The sequence below is a fragment of the Parasteatoda tepidariorum genome, chromosome 2 (assembly GCF_043381705.1).
Source record: "Parasteatoda tepidariorum isolate YZ-2023 chromosome 2, CAS_Ptep_4.0, whole genome shotgun sequence".
Taxonomy (NCBI): Eukaryota; Metazoa; Arthropoda; class Arachnida; order Araneae; family Theridiidae; genus Parasteatoda; species Parasteatoda tepidariorum.
This window is the reverse complement of record NC_092205.1, coordinates 17,537,031-17,561,929: the sequence shown is the minus strand read 5'-3', so window position 1 is coordinate 17,561,929 and position 24,899 is coordinate 17,537,031. Positions and strand designations below refer to the sequence as shown.

At 27.7% G+C, this 24,899-nt stretch overlaps 1 protein-coding gene across 1 annotated transcript in view; it reads right to left on the bottom strand.

Moving 5' to 3' along the window:
* Window positions 1-24,899, bottom strand: part of LOC107444446 (dynein heavy chain, cytoplasmic) — a 103,299-nt gene that overhangs the window by 65,277 nt on the left and 13,123 nt on the right. The window contains 24 exon segments of the mRNA XM_071177222.1: window positions 45-145; window positions 1,090-1,372; window positions 2,054-2,254; window positions 2,918-3,103; window positions 3,907-4,072; window positions 4,319-4,492; window positions 5,597-5,763; window positions 6,284-6,430; window positions 7,716-7,925; window positions 8,851-8,961; window positions 9,461-9,606; window positions 10,495-10,618; window positions 11,375-11,614; window positions 13,348-13,467; window positions 13,556-13,666; window positions 13,743-13,815; window positions 14,450-14,685; window positions 16,700-16,990; window positions 20,479-20,658; window positions 20,745-20,828; window positions 21,377-21,448; window positions 23,285-23,419; window positions 23,509-23,640; window positions 23,917-24,072. Coding sequence (XP_071033323.1) covers window positions 45-145; window positions 1,090-1,372; window positions 2,054-2,254; window positions 2,918-3,103; window positions 3,907-4,072; window positions 4,319-4,492; window positions 5,597-5,763; window positions 6,284-6,430; window positions 7,716-7,925; window positions 8,851-8,961; window positions 9,461-9,606; window positions 10,495-10,618; window positions 11,375-11,614; window positions 13,348-13,467; window positions 13,556-13,666; window positions 13,743-13,815; window positions 14,450-14,685; window positions 16,700-16,990; window positions 20,479-20,658; window positions 20,745-20,828; window positions 21,377-21,448; window positions 23,285-23,419; window positions 23,509-23,640; window positions 23,917-24,072 — 3,846 coding nt within the window.

The window sequence follows — 24,899 nt, the reverse complement described above, 5'->3', positions numbered from 1 at the left end:
TCACAATAAGAGTTACATTATTAAACTCAAAAACTGCAACTTACTTGGAAGTCAAATGTTTCATCACAGTTAAATACCAAAACAAATCGACCCAACTGATGACCTAAAGCTTTCACAGACTCTGTTTTGCCTGTTCCTGCAGGACCTATTTATTTGAAAAAATAAATTAAATTAAAAAATTTTTTAAAAGATATTATAATACAAGTGACTTTAGTTAATAAAAAAAAGTAACAAAGAATTTTGTCTGCAGATGAGGAAAAAAAAGGTTAAGTAATAAAAATAAAGACTATTTGAGAAATTATTTGAAACACACTTGTAAAAAAATTTCACGCATAATTTTATTTGATATAATTCCCCAGCCTAAACGTATTTCTTTAGCTAGAATAAGTACTGACAGAAAAAAGGTAAGTAATTGAAAACCAATAACTTATTAGATATATTGCTAGTTAAATTGATTCTAAAAGAATACTTTTATAGAAAATGCTTTGAAAACTTATCATTTGAGATGAAAAAAAAAATAGCCTAGGACTCTAAAGCAGATCTCAGGAAGGTGTTGAAGAGTAACAGAAACCTTCAAGTTACTTAATTCTTTTTCCAATTATAGGTATAATCATATAATATTTTATAATTATAGGCACAAGCTTAAATTGTTAAAGAGGTTTCAAGCTTAAACAAGTATAATTTACATCTACTGCATATTTAATGCCATATGGCAACTGACACAGCTTAGTTAAGTTTAAATAAATATATATCATGTGATTTGCCAATCTCAAAACCTACATCTCTTGTTCTCACATAGGCCTCAGAAGGAAAAAGAACTAGAGGAAGACCCAAGCTTAATTTATAACAGATGATATTAAAGATCTGAGGGAATGCCAGATGGGAAAAGACTGGGACTGTTCTTATAGACAAGATTAGATGTAGAGATATTTTTAAGGCTTTATGTGCCACCAAGAACAAAAGGGATAAATAAGTAAGATTTCCTCAAATATGATAAAAAAATAATGCACAGATTTCTGCTAATTATTGGAAAGATCACATAAATATATATAAGAGATTTAAATAAAAAGGAATAGGTTTATGCGTTACCAAAAGGAGATCCTCCTAATCTAGCTTCTAGAGCCTGGGTCATAGTGAGGTAGCATCTGTCAGTGAGTGGAGTTTGGACAAGTTTCTCCTGAACTCCAAGGTATTCAAAACCATAGTTGAATTTAGCATTTGCCATGTGAATGGAGAGTTGTTGCAAGACATCAGACTGGCGGGGATCAAAGTAAAATCGCATTCGGCTGAGCCATTCGAATGATTTGGGGTTGGACACTTTCTTCCTGATAAGTAAACGAGTGACATCTCGTTTGTGAACAAACTCAGTAATCTAGAACGAGTAATACAGTTATTAAGCATGATTGAAACAATTCACAGAGTGTTACAAAATATCATCCTTTATATTCGTACTTAAAAATACAAGTAAAAAAAAATTAAACAATGTGAATGAAGCTTGATCTGGTGCCTCACTCCCCAACTTTTCATACCACAACAGAGAGCAATTTCAGCTTTTCAAATGGGACAATTCATAAATAAAATGCTGTAATAGCTACAAAAATAAACATTTTCCAAATTCTACTCAAAAACTGCCTTTTTACAAAATTACACTATTTTCATTTGCATAACTTGATCCAAAAATTAAATTTTTTGAGCAAACATTCATAATTATATTAAAAAATTTCTTAAATGTAAATTATTTCTTTAACTGATTTAAGTATTTAGACCACAAATATCTATCAATAAAAAGAAATACAATTCCAAAGTACTTGCTCACACATTTCATTAAGCTTAGTCTAAATGTTTAAACATATAAAGGCTATAAAAATCGTAATTAGATAGATTTTTCATCATATCTCTAAACTAAAATAGGAATAAAAATTTATAAGTACCAAGAAATATACAATTGCACATACTAAACTTAACTTGATTGATATAACTGCATTGAAATAATAAAATTTTAAAAAATTACATGCTAACTAAACAAAATGTTAACAATAACTAAGCATCTCACCAAATGTTCTAACTTTTTGCGTCTCAATGGAGGTTGTTCTTGAAGAACAGAATCTGCCAGAACTGTCAGAGTTGACTCAACAGCTGTCAAAACATCTTCCAATGGCTTCAGGTCATTGTTACCAGCATTTGATATGACATGAAGTGCATTTTCTACATCCTCAGACCATGATATTTGGGCAGCCAACACAACAATTTGGGACTAAAATTAAATATTTTTTCAATATAAGCACAAAAATAATTATTTTAGAAAAATTATGATTATAAATAAAGGAAATAATAAATATTAAAAAAAGAAAGAAAAGGGAAAAAATAAACTTTATTACTACTACTGAAAGGGGACAAAACTTTCGATGAACTTTAACTAGTGTGAAGTTCATTAAAAGAGGCAAGATATTTTTAATCAACACTGAAATAATTTACAATAATTACACTTATTTAAAAAAAAAGTCATCAAAAATAATCTGAACAGGCAAAAGTCCTATTCAACGCTGGATAATTGAATTCTACTGCACTCGATACCACATAAAATATGGTACTATATAACACTTCTAATTTAATTATAGTTCTTTCTTATAATATTAAACTTTAATTTAGGAAAAAATATTTACATAAATTATAAATTTAAAATGTACCATTCTACTATTATTAATGCATCGAAATATTTAATCAGATGTATCTGAAATGGCAAATAAATATCTGATTTTTATGTAAGTAGTACAAAATTTAAAAAGTTTTGAGAAACAATAAAGGTTTGGATCTCATGCTTACAAACTATGAAGAAAAATATTTGAATTCTACTTTCAGATATCATTTGATTTTGTATTCACAATATTTTATTACATTTAAAATATCAGCAACATACCTGATAATTGTCAACCCATTTCATGTATTCCTTTTGATCAATTTGCCCTCCTTTGAAAGGACCTATATTAGAAACAGCAGAAGCCAGGAGAGTGGCAAGTGTCAGTCTCATTTCCTTCTCAACCAATGTCAGCCACTCATTAATTTTAGGATGTTCTTTAATAGAAACTCTGTTTGAGAATGCCACCTACAAAAAATTAATATAACAGAAATGATAAAACATATATAGTTTAAAAATTGAATTTACAAAATGTTTGAATATGTTAACTGCTAAAGTGTAAAAATCAGTTATTAAACAGATTCCACAGATTAACCATTAAAGAACCAAAAAAATAGTTTTATTTCTAAATTACTTAGGTAATCTGAAAACTACCTAGATAATCTGCACATTAACCACTAGACACTCATTAAAGTGAAAATAAGTTCTTTGCTGAAACAAGAGCAACGTTTTTGTACACTCATATTATTTATATTTTGCTATCTAAAAAAATCAAGTAACAAACACATTAGTTGATAGAAAGAGGGAAACACTCTTTTGAACTTTAACAATACGAAACTATTAATGAGCACTTGACCTAGGTAAATTGTGAAAAACACACGATTCTCCACTTTAACAAATTACCCTAGTTTACCTGCAAATTAGTTAAGTAACGTGCATATTAACTATAGCAGTGAAATATATACCTAATCGTATAGTTCCCTCAGCAAAACATTTTCACACTATTTCATGAAAGAACCATAAAGTTTGGTAGGAAAACAGAGAGAAAATACCACATTCAAAAAAGTTTTTAATGGATAACCCTTTCCCTGGACATTATTCAAGAAAAAAAATCTCTATTTCTTTTAATTTATGTTCTTTTAAATTTTTTTAACAAAAAAAAAAAAAAGATTTCATAAATATCAATAAAGATTTAACACAAAGAAGTTCCAGTATCAGAGTCAGTTTCATTATGCAAAATAATATTATCAATGAAGCAAAGCAATAATAACCTCTTCTCCTTCCTTGGAAGCAATGCCAGTGACGACTGTATCTTCCTCATCTAAAATTATGGCTGCAACACCAGCAAACATTTTCTTAAAATGCTTTTGTAACCTTGGTATATTTTTACTGTTGCCAATGATTTCTAATAAATCTTCATCACCAACGAAATAGAACCTAGATGAATTAAATAAAAAATAGTTCACTTTCACTAAAAAGAGAAAAATTTGTTCAATACAACTAAAGAAAATCAGAGTTTAGTTGAATTTTGAATTAAGTTGTAATTAATATAACAGTCACTTTCAAAATGAAAAAAATAATTTACAAAGTTGCATGTTAATTGACAATGTTGAAATATTTTTAAAAAAATTTAAAATTTCAATACAAATTTTGATTGGTAGTACATTAAAAAGGTTAACTCACCTTGGGAATGATGATCTTTCCCTTTCTAAATATTCACCCAAAGCTTTTTGAATTTTTCCCAATAAATCTGCTAATCTTTCAAGAGACCTCTGAACACCAGGAATATTTAACACATCCATGACGAGAGGAGACTTGGTCACTTTCTTCATTAATGTCAGAAATTCTGCACTGATACTATATATTTCAAATTAAAAAATATATATTAATTGGTTTTTTAATATTTAAAGAAATGCATTTAAGAATTAAATATCATAATCTTTTTAGTTAACTTTGCAACAAGTAACAGCTAAATCAATAAGTTATCGTTAGAAAAAATGAATTAGATATATAAAAATAGGACTCTATTTTCAATTAAAAAAAAGCTTTGATGTTTAAAAATAGGTAAATAAGGAGAAAAAAAACACTTAGCCATCAATATGTTAATTTCTTGATTTGGTGTATAAGTAAAATAGGTTCCATACACTAGGCGCCAGAGTTTTATTTTCTCTAAAAATAGCTTCTAAGAAAGTTTCCAAAATTATAATGCTACAATGAACACTTTAAAAAATTCATTTCACTAGTTTTCAGCTGATTGTATATTCTTATGGCACTATATTTTCAGGAAAAAAAATGTATGTACAGTATATGTATTCCGTTTTAATGTTTGAGTACATACATATGGCAAATATACATGTTTGATGAGTACTGACCTCTAGTTTAAAATAAACAAGCCATAATCACATTGTGAATTGTAGAAATGAAAGCTTAACTAATAGATAAGAAGTGGTGTAGAGATTGAGAACTAAACATGATTCCGGGCATGAAAAATGGAGGTCAAAACTTCACACAGTCATTTTGACGAGGGCAAAAAGGAAGGAGTGAGGTAAAATAAACATGTTTTATAATTTGTTCTCCTACAAAACATCAAGATTTGCATAACGTCTCGATTCAGAAAAGTAATTTGAAAATTTAAAAAACAAGGACCAAACACACACACATATATATATATATATATCATATCGGCTACAAGTTCTATAATATGTTAATTTTAATACACAATTTTTTAAGGTTACCTGAATATTTGGGTGGTGGGAAATTCAGTTGACAAAATATTTGTTGACTGAATATTAACAAATCACTATATGATGGATTGATAATATAGGACAATAAAAATCTCTAATTTAAGTAAGCAACTTTTTTGCCTGAGATATAGAAATAAACTATTGAATAAGTGTTTCATTTAATTGTCTGATTAGATAACATACAGTTCAACAAAAAGTTGTTGAATTCCATAAGTACCTTTGGAAACGTGATGTTTCAACAGGAAGAAGAGTTTGAATATCAGCACTTCCTGAAAAGATGCCCTCCAAATACACCCAGCGCCTTTGAACGTCAATCCATACATCAAAGAGAGCATTGATTCTGTTTAGTTTTTCTTCCCACGATAAAGCATCTTCTTCAAATTCCTATAATTTACATTAAAAATATATGTACAAACAAATGTATGGCCGTATAAATTAAGCCTATGAAATTAACAACAATGTTATTTTTTCTCAACTAATTATTACACTGAAATGCTAACTTTGAAAAATATTTTAAGAAGTTTAAAGAATAAATGATATTTGAAAATAAAAATATTCGTTATTTATATATAGTCTGATTGGAAAATTCAAATCTTTGTAAATTGCAGAGGTCAATTGTTAAACTTATTGCAGTGACATTGGCAGTTTGCACTTTCTAATTATTAAACAAAGACGAGAATAGCAAATAAAATCAATTAAAATGACTTATGCTTTTCAATGTATTAGTACATACATCATTAACTTATGAAATTATACAAGCTTAAAAAAAAAAAGAAGCTTAATTATGCAAGTGAAAGAATGAACAAATTAAAAGCAACAATTTGGATTTTCAAACAAAATGTATGATATTCTAGAAGGGAAATAGATATGAACATATGTGTACATAAATTTGTCTCTCACTTACTTTGTAATAAGGAGACAATTTCATGGCAGCAACACTGTTAATGTGCTCTTTTACTTTAGTAAACAAGTCATCCCAGCCTTTAATCAATCTGCACTTATTTTGGTAACTAACCAACTCCAGCTCATAGTTCTGCCAAGCTTCTCGAACCTAAGGAACCAAAATAGTCATAAATAAAAGGATTAACAAAACTAAATAACTGAAATTACCAAACATTTTAAAATATAATATGAAAGGAATGACAATCATAACATAGCTAAAGTTTGCATCTTCCAACGAAAGTTTCTAAATTATGTCAAATATTGATGCAATGCATGCAGTGCGATAAATTTAGTTGCACAATACATAAGCCCCACCAGTGATTTCCTTTTCATAACAGCTTCATGTGAGATTTCATCGACCAATGTCGATCTAATCAAAATGTTTACAAAAATATTCTAAAATAGTAGACCAATATCTATTTTTGCTCGGAAAATGGTATATTTTATCTCCTAACTATTATTTTTTAATAAAAATATTGCTGGGTAGACAAGTCCTTGATCGACGACTGACATAAGGACGTCATTCATGAATGTATAAAAAATTCCAATTTAACTTATATGTTTGTGTTGTAGGGATTCGGAAAAAATCAAGGTTAAAGCAATTGAACAACACAACAATTGCAAACAGTTGTTCCACGTTAAAACAATTGCACAAAGCAAATAATAATAATAATAATATTTGAGGAGGAAAAAATGAAGCCTGAGTGAAAACTCAAACTCAAATCTGTAAGAGATTGGTCATGAATGAACATGATAATTTGATTCACAATACTTTTGGTTGTGAGAGATCCTGTCTCACAATTCTGTCTATGTAAGGAACTCTTTGACAATAATTAGATGCAAGTTCCTTACTTTTATGCTCTATTAGGAGTACTATGTTTAACTAACTTGCTCACTATGTTTAACAACAACTCACAAATTAATTTGCAATCAAATATTGCATAATAAGGTAGCATTATGCAATTACATTAGAATAAGAGATATATAATTTAAAAATAAATAAAGTTTTAACTTTTATTAATTTTAAGCTTATGATGGCATAAAAATTTTTGGTTCTTCATTGTTAATTAAGGAACGAAGCATATGGTTTTTCTGGCCAACTATATACCAAAAAAAGAAAGAAAAGGTTTCAGACTATAATCTTTTCATGCTACGTAGAGATATTTTCGTAAATTTTTTTTTGTTTTCTTTTGCATTGGAAAATGGATAATAAAAAATACAAATAACAAATGAAAAGGCAATTTATTTTTTTCAATTGTTCCCCAAAATGTGTTGTTAGATAATGTAATTCAATGCACAATTGAAACATAAGGTCGATAATCTTTAATATTGAAAATAAAAAGCAGTAAGTGAAACAGAATTTATGTAAATTAAATATAGTAAAGAGGAATAACCTGTTTTAAGAATTCTTCCAAAGCCATTTCTCCTTGTGCAATCAATATGACACCCTTAATGATTGCTTCATTCCTCTGCAAATCAATGTCCCAAACCTGTCCAAGGGTAAGATCAGATAGGACCCAATTTACTCTTAGTTGTTTCATCAATTGTTTCCAGTGCCGTTCTTTCAAGGCATCAGATTTCAGTTCTACAATGAGCATGTTGACCTGAAGAAAAGAATTTACATGTATGTTGTTGAAATCTGGGACACAAAATATAAGAAAAACTATGAGTTCATAAAATATCTGCAAAGTTTGTAATGTTATATGCAGTGGCCTTGAATGGGAAATAGAGAACAAGTTTTGACACCAATGATTTTAGAGAAATAAACTACTCTTCCTTAATATCATAGTAGTACCAAGAGTTGTTCCACACTTTTCATGAAATTCCATTTTCATAAGAAAGTGAAAAATTCTCACACATTTATGTTTTGGTTTAAATTTTTTTCCCCCTTTTTATAAAAAAAATCAAAATTTGTTAAAGGCTTTCAGTAAAAGATCTCGTTTTTATTAATTTGTGATAAATTAACTCCTTTTCTAAATCTGTAATTACTGTATTCTTTCTTGCTAATTGAAAATAAGTTCAGATTTCAGCAGGGAAAAAAACTCAAAACTATGCATTTCAAGGTGCATGAATGATAGAGTTCTTCAATTCTATTTTTAAAATAAAAAATATAGGAGAGCTAGATTTTAAGATAAAAGAAGTTTCGCAAAAGGCTCATTTTTCATAATAAAATATCTTGTCAAAGGTTTATCTTAAGATAAAATATTTTCTAAAGGGTCCGTTTTTAGGATATAATATTTTACGTAGGATTCATTAACCAACATAATTTTCTCCTAAAATTATCCCGGAGTACAGTGATAGAATTGTGTGTTTTAAGTTAAACATGTGATAACCATTATTTGCAAAATTATTAAATTAATCGTATAAATTGCTGGAGCAAGTCATCACATTTAACACTATCTCAGCAACACTTTCTAAAATTTAAAAAAAAAATTAAAAAATATTTTTATGAAAACATGTCAATAAAACTATTGGAAATTCTGGTTTACAGATACCACACAGAGATAAAGTTTTAGAAAAGTTAGATACCTTAGTAAAGCTCATCAATGTTCTTTTCACATATTCATAAGATGCATACTGTCGCAGTCTAGCAGGCAGTTCTTTAAGTTGACTTAATAGACCATCGAGATGCTGCCGTAACTAAAATGAATTTGTAAGTTAAACTCCATTACAAACTTTTTATAAAAAAATATTGCCTTATTAAAGAACAAATGCATTCATTAAATTTTAAAGACAATATAGAGATAATAGACATAGAATATTAGTATATTGAAACAAAAAAAAAGTGTCATTCTTAAAAAAGTTGAATTTTTAATAATCACTGTATCATTTTTAAAAATCGATTTGAGGGGAAAAAGCAAACAGAAATTTCAAAAAACTTAAATAATGGCATAGTTATATAGATAAAGTTTATATAAAGGGAGAACAGTTAGTCAAGCATAATTTCTAAAAAACTAACACAAAATAATACAAATGTAAAAAATACAAATATGCTAAGTTTACAAACTAATGGTAATAAAAAATATGATTTTTAAACATAAATGTTGAAATATTAATGAATTTTTTGAAATTATAAATATATTTAATTAATTTTAAATTGCAAATTATAAACTCAAAAACATTCAATTCATAACCTTACTTTTCTGGGTTGTATTGATAACCATGGCTGTTCCTTCATTTGATCAATTTGATCCCAGATTTTGGCCAGTTCTGACCACACACCCTTAAGATCATGAAGTTCCTCTAAAGCAACTAACAAACGTTCATCTGTTGCACTCAACAAGCCTAAAAAATAATGTTTTAAAAATCACCCATCAGGAAAAAGAACGAATTTAAAAAGTCCGTCCGTCACATACTGTATTTTGAATGTCTAAACATTTTTTTTTCTGTCATGAATTCAGCTTTAATAAAGCTTTTTAATATTTTAACTTAAAATCATGAAAATATCAATGAACATTGTAATATGATTTTTCACTTGCAAAGTATTTATTTTAAATAAAACTTGGAAGTTTTTAAACATTAATGCTTTTTTTTCTTCTCACATTTTTGCAGCTTTATAGTATTGTGCCTAAAATTTACTAATATTATAACTTCAAAGTGAGAAATTAATTCCTCATATTTTATGGGGAAAATAATAATAGTTTGCTTGAATAAAAAGAAAATTAAATGACAAAATTGCAATCTCGTATTTCTATATAAATAAATTAGCATTAAAAAAAGTTAACAAAATAATAAATTTGAAATTAACATATTTTTTAAATTAATATTAAGAAATATTTCATTTTTTAGATAATTGATCTTAAAACAGATTATTCAAGAAAATATAAGTAGACTTAATTTATCTAGATATAAATGTACACATTAATTTAGGAAAAAATAAGGATAGCATAAGGTCAAATTATTAAAATAAATTATTATAACAAGTTATATAGATTTTAAAATTCCATATATATTTTTAAAAAAAAATAAATGTAGAACATTTTACTTTCATATACTATATGTAAACAATTTGATTTGTTTTAAACTATTTACTAAATAGTTGTCCCTAAACAATTACAATTAAGCTAAACAACAGTTGCAAAAATCTAAAAGAAATATGTTGGATCATCTGATGGGCATCTGGTACTGACAGATCAAATATCAACAGTAAAATAATAAATCTAAGCTAATTACCTGGTTCCTGGAGTTCTAAAGCTTCTTTAGCCTTCATTACATTATCTCTATCTTCTTTCAAACGACTGAATTTTGATTCAAAGAGGGACAAATGGCCCATTGCTTCTTGAGGTTTTAAAGATCCCTAAAAGCATTAAAATTTCTAATCAATGCAGTCTTTTGTGTATAAAAAAAAAAATTCCATTTTCAGGTATGAGAGTGGAAAGAGAAAAAAAGTTCTTTCAACTCAAATCATGAAAAAAAATTGAATAAAAAGGTGCTTAAAACTATTTTGCAAGAAAGAAAAAAACAACATCTTAATTGCTTTAAGTTTTTTTCCCTACATGTGTACATTGACAGTTCAACAATCTGTTAAGTTTTATAAATAAATCATGATTAAAGAGAATAAATTAATATGAAACAAAATAATGTTGAAAAATTTCATCGCAATTTCTAATATTTGTTCACAAATATACTGATCAACAATTTACAAATCAGCAATTTGGCAAAATTATTTTACTCAGATGAAAAAGCTAACAATGATTAATTTTTATCTTTTTCAATTTATTTTTTACGACTATGCAGTGAAAGCATCACCTTCTGAAAAAATTAGATAAAATATTTTCTACTTTGACGAAACTGCTTCCGCATCTTTAAGTTTAAAAAGAGCCTTAGGAAAACAGAAGGAGAGAGAAAAAAAAAAGCTAAGTTGGTTGTTAAACACATTAAAGGTAATAAAAAAATTTTAAAGAAGAGTTTTTTTTTTAATATTTTCTTAAAAAATTTTTCTGAAGTTCAGAAAGTAAGAAATTCTACCAAAAGTCAGAATAATCTCAGGCTTGTCCCATTTTTTAAAACATTTCCACACTATAGAAAAACTGAAGATAGAAAAGTAACTTACTTCTACAGGTTTGGATTTTTCCCACTCATTCAGAACTTCATTTGTTCGAGCTTCGACAGCTTTGTCCTCTGCCACAATCTTAACTTGGAGGCTAGCAACTTGGACTTGTATAGCACTGTCTTTTCTGCGAATTATTTCATTGAAAGCCGACCACTCACCCTCCACATTGTCGACATGCAGCCAAGAGTTTGGGAACTGAAAACGCTGCCGTTCAAGAATCCTTTGACCTTCTTTATACAACTGAAATCAAACATCAAAACAAAGTTAAATTTACAAATATGCAATTAGATAACAATATTGGAAATACAAAGAAATATTTCAATATTATTTTCTATTCTTTACAATATAAGAGACATAAAAAAAAATTATTTAACTATCATGAGATGGCGATTGTCTAAGAAACTTTATGGAAGACTTTACTTTTTCTCGGGTTGAAACATTGGAAGTGTGCAAAACAAATATGTTCTTCATTTGATGAGGGTTTCGTATTCATTACTATCACTTGACTCAACTGGAATAGAAGATTCTTTCTTTTTCATAAACACTGAAATAGTTCATTTTAAAAAAGAAAGCACATTTCTCTTAGTGTTCTCTTCATTCAGAATAACAAAACTGAATGACTATTATCAATTGCTTATTACTTCTGACTGCACTGCTCATTACTGAAACAATATCATAAAATATGAAAAAAAGTTAGCAATAATCAGATGAACCTAATTCTCTGCCTCTCAACTTTCTATTTGTCAGCTTAACTTTCTTTTCCTAAAATCACTTTCAATGCTTTTTGATGTGTAATAGTGTGTACGTGGAATCATTGCACTTTAATAAAAAAGTATTTTCACATTTTTGTATGAATACTCTAGTATGTTAGTGTTGTACATAATTTTGGTAATAAATAATTTTGAAATTAATATTACAACAAGCAGGTGTTAAAATAATTAGAGAAGAGTTGTTATGAATGGGTCTGCTTTTGGTTTAATATTTTTTTAAATTTTTCTAACCAGTTTTAGCTTAATATTTTATTGTGGTTATTTTACTCATTTGGTTACACAAAAAAGTCACTGAAATTGGATTACAAAATGCCTACAGTAAATGATAATTGAAAAAAAATAAAAATTTGGCCCATTGAGATCCATCCAAGGGGTTGAATAGGCCATTGAAGGTTATGAATGCGCTACTAAATGAAATTCAATGAAAACGTGAGAATCACCTTTTATTCACCCAATATGACAAAAGATAATAAAAAAATGTGCATGACATGAAAAAAGCACAATGGAAATGCATGTTATAATTTAGCAAAATTGATATCTATCAGAATTGATATAAAAATTCATTTAATTAAATAAATAACTTTGATTATGTGACTTAAGTTTCTAATAAACAACTAATATTCTAAATATTTCTTGGCGAAAATGCGAACATCTTTCTTTCGCAATAATCATGAACTATACTATTTAAATAATAATTTAATTAAAAACCAATAACAGATAGTTAATAGTATCATAAAACAAAAATGAGAAAAAGGGGGAAATACACATCTTCATAATCAAGGCAATGGTGGCCTCTTTATAATCATGACATGTGGACCATTCAACCCCACTTAAACTTCTTGAATATAAATTTAGAATATTTTAGAACATTAAATTCAAACAACTAATTTCTAAAAGTTAGTAAACAAATATGCAAATATTTGCCATTGTCATGTAATAAAATGCTTTTAAACTGGTATTTATTTCACAGAAAACAAATTTTAGCCCGCCCTAATCTGGTGGAAAAATGGTTTTGCACAAAAAAAAATATTTTGATGCATATGATAGAATAAGTAGTTTCATTTATTGGTAGCATCTGAAATCATTTCATGCAAATACTTTTTCATATATTATTACTGACCCATTCATTTCCATGGCCTATTTATTACCACTCTCCCCATATCTTATAAAACTGTGGAATAAATGAAAAAATTCACAACTTACTTCAACTTTTTTATCCCAAATTTTCATTTTCTTTTTCAAAGATTGAACATATGTTATAAATGTGACAGCATCTGAAGTTGAATCAGTTTCAATAGACTGTTGTTCTAAATCACTGCGAGACTGAAAAAAAACAAGAGACAAATATAGAAATGTACAAATTTAGATAAACTTATTTTACAGATCTGGATGAAGCAAAGTAATAACTTACTTTTGAGACAGTAGTATGGAAAGATGCCATTTCATTACCAAGAAGTGATCCAAATTTTCCAAGAACATCTTTATGCCAAGAATCATATTTCAATGAAACTTTAGATTGAACCTAATTAAATTAAAAATTATAAGTCAAAATAATAGATATGAAATAATTTTTTTAAATAACTTATGGTAATTCATACCTTTGCATATTCAATAATAATTGGACCGATTTCTTTTCTAACATCTGTAGTGTCAAATGTTGTTCTTGATTTTCTACAATTGTGAAAAATAATTACTATTGAAACAGTGTTTATGATTTCTCATAGTGACTATAGTATAAATAATACTACATAAATAAGAATACTATAGTTTAAGTTTTGTAATGAAGAACCTTCATCAGTATCTAAATACAAAACACTGGAGACACTTTTTTTCACATACAGCACAAAGTTCACCCAACATTTCTTCAACTTTGGCATAAATGTGTGATTAAGGTAAATTTGGCTTCTTTTGTAATATTGTTTAAATCCAATGCTTGGACACAGATGAAGGTTCTACATAATAGTGTAAAAACTGTAGTATACTTGTTTACGTGGTATTGCTTGTGCTTTTTTTTATGTTGATAAACTTAGTTCTTATTTAGCACAAAGTTCACACTTGATCCACCCAAGCATTAATAATTCTCTACAGTCAAAGAAGCTAGTTAAGTATCATTAAACTAAACAACCGGAAAGAAAAAATACAAATCATTATAAAACTGCAAAATGATTATTGTAGTTTTTGTTTAGTAATTATTTCCAAGAATTGATTATGAAGATTAAATAATAAAATATGTATTGGGCTATGATCATGAATATATGGCATCAGTAATACAGAAATAAAATGTTTTAAAAAATGAATGTCTTACTTTATTTCGACTAAAGTATTCATCCAGCGGCTGATATTTTCTCCCAGTTTTGAGTACAGAGCTTCGGGTTGAAGATCCCACAGAGCCTGATATCGGAGCCATTCTTTAACATACAAGTCCATTTGTTGAATTTTGTTTTCGATTGTCTGATAGGCTGACTCTAAAGTGACAGCACCATCAGGCATTTTGCGTAACAAAGTCTTATAAGATTCAGAGACTGGGCGATCTAGACCAACCTATAAGGAAAAACAATATAATTACATTTAAAAAAAATTTTTCAAAGGATAGAATAGTAAGACTTCGCGCAACAGCCCAATGTGGACCAGCAGGACATGGAGGTTAACGGTTCAAAATTTCATGACCAACTGCACAACTGTGAATGTGGTCAGTATTGCACACAGGATGGTTTTACTTCCCAGACAAGCTGGTACCCTTTGATTTGAAACAGTGGATGGCTTCAAGTCGCCCTTGTAGTTATATACTGGCTACATTGGAATCATAAGTAAAGCTTTAGATCATTACCGGAAATAAGATTATAAAACTACAACATTTGTTAAATTCTTTTTTTTTTATTTATTTATTTTTTACAGAAACATTTATAAAGCTTATGATAATTTCATGCTCAACATACGTATTTCAAAATAAGCTGTGATATTTTTATACCCCATAAAAAAAACTGAGTTTGTTTTAAATTTACATATTACATAAACATGCGTTCAAACTCATAATTATTTTTAAAAAAATTTCTTTAAAAAAGAAGTTAAATTTTAAAGCAGATATTTATACACTGAATTGTCAAATTTTTCAGTTTAGTATGTGGTTGACAGAAATGCATTTTCCCCTGTTATTAAAGTTCAATTCCTCTTATTATGGTTTGTATAAGACATACCATAATAAGAGGAATTTTTGAGTTCAGTTGGTTCAGCTCTTTCGAAAATTGGCAAATACTTTTGATGTTTCGCTAATTTACTGGATAATAATTTGAAATCCTTAGTGCGTCCCCTGTAATTACACATTTAATATTTTAAAAATTGTTCATATTTAATGTCAAAATAGTGAAGAACTTTAGTCTGGCTAATATCTTTAGAAATGAAATTTTATGCCCTGTGCAATTAGTATAGTAGTAATATGCAATTAGTTTAAAAATTTTATTTTTAAGTTACAAGAGCTTAAGCATGTTAGGATTGATTTGTACTTCTAAAAAAAGGGCTACCTTTTACTCTTGTAATTTACAGAAATGCCACAGCAGTTTTGGAAGAAAAGCAGAACTTTCTTGGTAACAAAACTTCAGAAATAGGTTTTTAAAACTACAAATTAAACTATAGTAAAAATTACACTTTCAAGGAAATATTATATCAAATAAAATACATTTAAAAAAATAGTTTCTTTTTAATAAAAAATTTGAGTTAATTCACTTCAAGCTATAGGACTCTTTTGTATCAAGAATTAAAATCTCAGGCATAATTTTTTTGTCAAGAATAAATCTGAAGATTTAATTAATATTCCTTAGAAAATTGGAATTCGGTTTAATATTTTTAATTAAAGTGCTTACTCAGCATGCAACGACGCATTTTTATTTAAAAAATTAACTTTGTACTCAATTTGGTTCTTTGGTATTAAGTTGGTTCTTCTATAACTCTTAATTCTATTTTTAAAAATCTTTGTACATCGAATATAAAAGATAGAATTAAAATTTCAAATAAACTAGATAAGAACAATTAAAAATTTTAAAAAAATTTATATTTATCACATAAAACTAGATTTCTTCTTCTAAAAATAGAAAATAAGTATATGATCCCCAATTTAACTTTATAAAGTCTTATGAAAAGAAAATTTTATTTTAATTTTATGTAATATTATTTAAGAGTCACAAGTATTCAGGAACAACAAATCAGGTGGAGTAAATAAAGACACTTCAATCAATTTGTGAATGGTTCACCAGTTCAACATATCAAATTATTGCAATTTCAGCATTGTTAAACTTATGAAAATCAGGCAAAAAAGTTCACAGATTCACAGAAAAGTGGCATTTCTGATTTCAGTTGAATCCTTAAACTAATGGTCAGAAGTGAATCAGTGCACACTAATTTTACCAAACTCACAGTTACAGTCTTGTACAAAAAGTTTCACTTAAAAAATTAATAAGAATTGTTAAGAGATGGGGGAAAAGAGAATAAGATAAAAGACTTAATTATTTTTAACCACAAATTTCACGGGTTCTTGGGATTAAAAAAAAAAGTTTAAGCATACCTGATAGCGGGAGCTTTGAATTCTAGTTTGAAGAAGAACAACATTCTCCCAAGCAAAAAGTTGCTGCATGATGTTAAAACGAGCTTCTTCAACGCTGGGGTTAACATAAATAACTTGATTTGTGATCCTAATTTCGTGAATAAGAGTCTGTATTTGTGGATCACCACCAAGTTTGTGGGCAGTAGTTGTGTCATCAGTAGTAGAATCTGCTTCTTGTTGGTTTTTACCTTCCAATGCTTTCGTCCAAGCATTGATGCCAGCTTCAAGTCTCAGGGCAAGCTTTGTCTCAACCTAAAATAGAATGTATTAATAAATGATATATATGTAAATAAAACATAACACTGTTTTTTTTTAATTTCTAATGATAAAATTAAAAGACAAAAAAGCAATAAATACAAAGAACCAAACAGAGAACAAAAATACAGAAGAATAAAAAAACAGTGAACAAGGAAAGTAGCTGTAGCAATAGTCTATGAATCCAAAAGCGTCGTTTCTTCCAGCAGCGGCCCACAAGAAAGCGATTGGTTAAAATTTGGCGAAGGATAAGATAGTTATCACTTAAGGGCGCAAGTGTTTTGAGAGACAGTCATGACCAATGATGAGCCTTAACTCAACCGCTATTCACAATAAAGTCAATATAAGTTAGAAATTTCATATCACAAGTTTGGAAACTAATCTGATAAATCAGGTTTAAGAAAAAAAACTTTATTAATACAGAATGGCTAAATTAATTAAAATTTTGAAGAAAAAAAATATCAAAAATTAAATTATTACAGAACACAAAATAAATTTTTGTTGGGCAATTTAATTTATTTAAATAACTAGGAGGCTTCGCCCCCCGGAACTACTTTCGCTGTTCATTTCGGATTGCTTCGCAATCCGATGCTCGCTTTGCTCGCTCATTGGATACGTTCTTAACGTCTAGCTTTTGTATACTTTTTTGAACACTGAAGTTCCGAAAACTTTTCACTGTAGAAAATTCTAAACCTGTGCATTTCAATATTAATTTGAAATTGCAAACAGTTCACATATTTNTTATTCAAAATAATAAAAGGTAGTATTAACTAATAGTCAAATTCTGTACTTAAGAAATACTTATTCATTATTATTTTCTTTGAAAATAAAATCGACTAAAGATTTATTTGTTTAAAAATGATACTGACTATCTAACAAATTATAAAACAAACAAATATTGAAAGAATTTTAATTTAAAAAAAATTAAGTACTAATGTCAAAAAACTAAAGATTTATTTGTTTAAAAATGATACTGACTATCTAACAAATTATAAAACAAACAAATATTGAAAGAATTTTAATTAAAAAAAAATTAAGTACTAATGTCAAATTATTAAAAAAGCGGCAAAACATTACTAAACTCTTTATTTAATTAAAAAAAATTATTTGTTTTTTTCTTTTTTTTAACTAATAGCCAAATTTTTTAAACTTTGTTTTTATTTTCTCAAAAATAAACTAAATAAATGTAAGCTTTGTTGTAATTTTTTTATAGTTAAAAACGATTCGACATTTATTGGTTTAACAATAATTAAATTATTATACTTATCTACATTTAATAGATTTAAAAAAAACGAACTTTTTATAACAAAGTTAAATACGAAATATCCCTATTAAATTGTATCGCTGAAAATGAAAAACAATAATGGGAAAAAATCAATGAAAATCTTTTTTTATTTTATTTATATTTTCGTTTCATTGATCTATTGAGTTCAGAACGAAAATTTAAGATAACAGCGATGGTGCAGCAATCGCAAAGTAACCGTAAAAATAACTGACAAGAATCGTTAAACCCAAAAATAATTGACAAGAATCGTTAAACCCAGACAGAAAAAAAATAGTATATCTGATGGTAAGTCTGACTGAAAATAATATACAAAGAACCTGACAATTATTTCTGACAAAATAAAATACACAACAATTGCAAAATGACTTGAGTCCCATTGAAAATAATCTTCAAAAAACGTAAAATCTAAAAGACAAAAATGGACATAAAGAAACTGTGCATTGAGTTCTACATAACAACGCTGATCCTCGCACGAAACTGGGATTCAATTCGTTCATCGTCATTCAACATCATCTTTATAGCAAAACGCTATCTACATCTCTGCAACAAGACGAAATTAAAATAGCCTTCGTCAGTGCGGTAACAGCGCTAGCCTAGTCAAGGATCCTTGCATATTAAATAGTTAAACCGCGATTGTAGCCTTATTCTGGCTATTTAAATCAAATTTCTGATGCATCTCCTAAAACGAAAGTCACTACATCGGCCTACCGATGTATGCGTCAAATCGATATTTCGCGATACATCGATTTATCGCCAGTCCTATTTATGCTCCAATTCTAAATGTATACCTTTTTATATTTGTACAAAAAAGTTTTGTACAAATATAAAAAGGTATACATCTTAGAAAATAGGTACCTAAATAAGAGTCGAATTACAATAAAATATTAATGTTAATAGAAGGAAAAAAACAATTAAAAATAACAAAACTGCCCCTCGGAGAAAAAAATAACAAGTATACTTTATTAAATCTAATGAAAATTTAAATTTTCGGCTTTTTGGACATAAATAATTGTATAAAAGTTTGCTTTCTTTTATTAACGTTCTGAAAAGTAACATTCATTTATGCGAAAAAACTTCGCTAAGAGTCAAAGTGTATCCTAATAGTCGCCTATTCCTGAAAATAGCTGCTTTTTTAGCCTTTTCAGGCAAAAAAAGTCGCCATAGTCTCCTAAGGCTGAAAATAGTAGCAAATAGTCGGATTTTAGTCGCCTGTGGCAACCCTGAACATGAATTCTGTATCAAATGTATTAGACTTCTGCACAGAATGATTTAAACTTTGTTATAATATGAATAAATTTTCTATCTACATAATATACATTAAATCTCTGTATAATAAAATGTGAATTCATGATGAGTTATTTCTAAAAATCCAAACATCATTAAAAAATGAGCTTTATGCATTCCTGAATCAATAAAGAAATAATTTAGTGAAGTTTTATTTCCTGAATCAACAATTCCGAAAAGGTGCTATACGTAACCCTAAAGTTCGAAGAAAAGGTAAAAGTTTCCATGGTTACTCTTTTTCTTTCGTCTTGTTTTTTTTTAACTGGCTACTATTTTTCAAAACTATCCCTTTGTATATGAACCAATAATCCCTAATTTATTTAATATTTTGATAATTTTCATGAAATTATTTAAGTAAAACATCAATGAAAAAAATATTGTAAAATTTAAAACAAAGTACATACATATTTTTCCACTAACTAAATTAATTACAAAAAGCACATGCATTTACAAAAAAGGCATAAATAATTCTTGCCAAACATTTCAATTCAGAATAATAACATTCCAGAATAATAGAATTATCTATCTCTGATAAGTGCTTTCACAGTTCTTATTTTTGAAAACCATTAATCAACTTATTTTTTTCAATTTCAACTTATGCATAGGTCAAAATGAAGCCACTCTGGATTTAAGAATTCAACAGCCTAACATTTAATCTAATTCTTAAGATTGCTATTCATAAAACAAAATCAAAATATCCATTATTCACATTAAATATGTGCAAATTAATTTGTAGTCTTTTTGTTTTTTGTATATTCATAGCTGCAAATAAACTTTAATTTGCTAAGCCGGTGTTCTACCAAGTCATTTTGGGTTCCATAGACAAAAAAATTAGAAAACGCTGTTTTAAATGAAGACAGAAATATTTGCCTTCTGTGGAAATGCTCATCTTGTCAAAATATACAAAAACACTTACTTCTTCATCAAGTTTGCTAACCCACATATTTAGGTTAGAATATTGGTGAAGACTCAAGTCATCCACGGCTTTCTGTATCTTATTAAGGATCTCTGCAAAGGTAGTTGCACTATATGCACATGTTTCTAGAGAACGTACATCAATATCAATCTGTTCTTCGATAGACAAGAGGTCTTCCACCTAATTATTAAATACAGAATTTTGCCATTACAAACTAATTATTTATTTATTTGCAAGAGACATATAGATATAGAAATCATAAATACTTTTTCTTGAAAGTTAAAAACATTTTCTGCAAGACGCTGTACATAGGGATCCAACTTGTAAGATTCCCAAACCAAACTGACACCCTATGGAGAAAAGACACATATTAAAATTATGAAATGCTCTCAGATAAATTATTTAAAATGCTCATTAGGAAACTCATACACAATTTAAAATTAGAATTATAATATTAGCTGAAAAAATAAGCTTCAAAGTAAAAGTAATCCTCTTCAATAAAGTATCAAAATGTGTACCAAAAATTTGTCAGATTTAAGACTTAAAATTTTTTGAACTGTAAAAAGAAATATATTAATGGTAAACTATTACAGATTGAAGCCTTAATACATGATACTTTCTATTTCAAGAATTGGATGAAGATGTAGTATATCAAGTTCAAGAAAAAAAACTTGCAATATATTTAAAGTAAATTAAAACAAGCTAAAAAATACATATGCAAAAGTAAAAGGGAGAAATTGGTGGAAGTAGCCAGGAAAAAAGGAGGATAGGTCAGTAGATTCATTTAATTCTCATTAATCTAAACATAAATCATCCTGGTCATAGAAGAAAGATCCAGTTAGAAATAAAAAGCACAAAAATCAGATTCAAAATAAAAGTTTAAAATATATATATTTACCTCCATAATTAAACTTTGAGCATCCTTCTTCAATCCAGCTACCAAAAGAATAATGGATGGTCTCTCTTCAACCTACAATACAAAAAAATATATATAATCATATGGAAAGTAAAAATAGCAGTGAAAAGTATAAATTTAATCTTCACGTTAGAAACATTTATTTCTTTATGATCACTTATAAAATTTAATTAATAAAATTTATTATCAATTATACATAAATATAATAATACCAAATAATTCTACCCTTGCAAATCTCATCACTTTCATAAAAAAAAATTTCTCAATAACTATTCAACTTGTACAGTAAAAATGCTGGATTTTGTCAAAAATTGACATGCCTTACAATTTGAAATTTCTTCAATCATTAAATTAAATAATAAAAAATAATGAATAAATATTTAAAACTAATTTTTGCATGAAATTATCATTGCAAAAGTAAAATTTTTTTTAAAAATGTGAAAGAACTGTTTATTAATGCAGTGGAATCCCGAGATATGGTTAAAAAAAAATTCAAATATATAAATTACAGTTATATATTTGCATTTTTACCATAGGCCATACCTCACTGGATGGTCTTTTTCATAACAAAAATTTAAGGTTAGAAAAATGCAAATAAATAACAGTTATAGATAATAGGAAATGCCTGTGTATTTTACGATTTTCATTAGAAAAAAAAATCTGAACTGATAATGCAAAATACTAACGTGAACAAATTTTCTGTACCCCATCAAGTTGGTTATCTCGCTAAACACCAAAGGTGCAACTTGTCGAACAAGCTGCACTTTTAAAGTTTTCTTTTTGGCCTTTTCTTCTTTTAAAAACGGATTTAAAATTTAGTTATTAAACTTAACATTCACTTTTGAGGTTGGAAGCATACAAGCATAAACTTGTACACTTCACAAACCTATATTAAAAATATATATCTTGAAATGACAAACATTTCCCTTTTTATTTTATCTAATGAAAATTTCATTAAATTTATAAATCCAGACAGCAGTTTTCTTTTTCTACAATTAGTTTTCTGAAATGTTACCTAGGTGAATAGAATTGAGCAAAGACTTGTAATGAGTACAAAGACGTGGATACAGTTCTAAACAAACCAGAAAATAAAGGTATTTACAAGAAAGCACCTAACTTATTTCTGCCAATTAGACTTCCAAGAATTGATTTATCAAATGTGACAATCAGTTTGAACAGGTTATTTACAGACAAGAATTGATGCAAACAAGTTTAGCAAAACAAAATAGTACAAAAATACAATTGTTCTGTTAGAGAAATTTTTATTAACTTCCAATTAAATTTTACTTGGATAAATATTTTCAAACTAATGTCAAAGTAAATGTTCAATGTTTACTTCCTAGGAAAAGTTATATATATAAAAATTTAAAACTAACCCATTATATGTCACTCACATATATGTATATACATATATGTGTGCGGGTGTTGAAAAGCATATGAGTATATATTTATTTACAGTAATATAATTTGCCTAGGTTAAGAGATAGGAAGAATTATAAAATCTGTTATTGCTGATAAATTTTAAAACAAATGAAGCAAATTTCTTATGGTTAAATCTTACCAGAGTAAATTGAATATCAAAAACTAAAAATTTAATTTTTTAAAATATTTATTTAGAATTCGCCAGTGTGTGACTAAGATTTAAAAGCATTGGGTGCTGCAAAAACTAAAATTAGCACAGTAAAAAAAGGGAAAAAGAAAACAGTTTGCATTTTTTACTTCATGCTTTGTGTGGCATAAAATGTAATTTCAAAAGGAAATGTAATATTTACATATACAGCAAACATGGTACAATTAAACTTTTGTATTTCAAAATTAAGTTTATATTTTCAAGTTCAATATGTAATGCTAAAGAATGTTGATTTATAAAAAGATACATTCACAACTTACTTTCTCACATGTCCTCTCATAAGATCGAATACTTTCAATAAGAGAAATTGCAAATGGATATAGCTGATTTGCTTGGTGAGCTTTATTAATAATTGCCAGCGGTACTCTAAAGCCTAACCAACGTAAGTTGCGCACCTTAAAAAAGTTTTATACCATTATTTTTTCATCCATTATCTTACAAAAAAGCACAATTATTTCAAAGAATATATTTTGAATATAGGTACCTCTTTAGCCAGTGTGATTATTTCAGGTAAGAAGTTTATCCTTAGCTTCAAAAGATTTCCTTTACCAGTTCGAGATCTTATGTTGTCAATTGTAAATATTCTACCAGAGACACCAAGTTGACGTTGACTAACCTAAAAGCAAAATATTTATTAGTTTAGAGCAAAAAATACTAAAATGTAGTTGGTTCCCAAAAATTTTTAATACTTAGCAGGAATTTATTTTAGAATTAGTAGGAAGATTTATTTAGAATGTGTGCAATTTATCAAAAAAAAAGTCATCCATCCTTTTATGATAAAATGGAGCTATTATATTTATATTCAGAAAAAATTTCATTTTCGTTTTTATTCACAACTTAAAATAAAAATTATGGACTACCTTATTAGAAAAAAGTAACTTGTATTACTCACAGTTTTTGACCAGTCATCAAATATGCCTTGAGTGTTCAACTTCACACGAAAACTATCAGCATCTGCTTTCAATTTCTGTCCTTCAACATGGTTCTCCCATCCTTTACCTAGAACATCTTCAACTCTTTTCATGTACACAGATAATTGGCGATCAATCTAAAATATATAACAATGCTTACATTATTTTATTAAACCATAATATCAGTGATTTTATACAATGTGAACACCATCATTTAAATAAAACACATCGACATTAAGAAAACTAAATTAACCTCTTGATCTTCAGACTTTTTTATCTATTAGTATGTATATGACTGATTATGTTTAAATACAAATATATAACATACAAATTGAATGCCAGACAGTTGCCTACAACATCATGATGTATAGTCTGTCTATCTAAAGAACTCCTCGCGCCAGTTGTCAGTAGCATTGCCTGTGACCATGGTTACGAGGTTGAACAATTTAAAATACAGATGTGGGGTAAACCTTTGAGATAAGTTTTGACAGTAGTAGGCAAGAGAAATGTTAAAAGCAGCCTTCTTTAAAATAAACTCTTGTTTTTATAGTAGCAGGCTCTGTGACCTGGGGAAGTCTTTAGATCGAGACACTTTACAAAGATTACACCAAGGAAATTATGGGGTATGACTAACAAATTAGCATCTTTTTCAGTATGGTTAATTTAAAGCACAGCTGCAAATTACTATTAATTGGCATGGAAATAAAGTAAACAACCATATTAAAAAAAGATCTCTAATACATTGAAAATAACAGACATTGACTTTTTTGCGCTGTTGCTTGCTATTTTCCGTCAGTACAGTAACTACTAATAGTCAAATCAGCATAATTCTTTAATTTAATGATACGAGAGAAAAAAAATCCGGCAATTAATTTTTTACATATAATCATGATTCCTTTATTTAACAGCACTTTTATAACTAAAACAATATTTACTTATGTTTTTTAGCCAAATATATACTAAT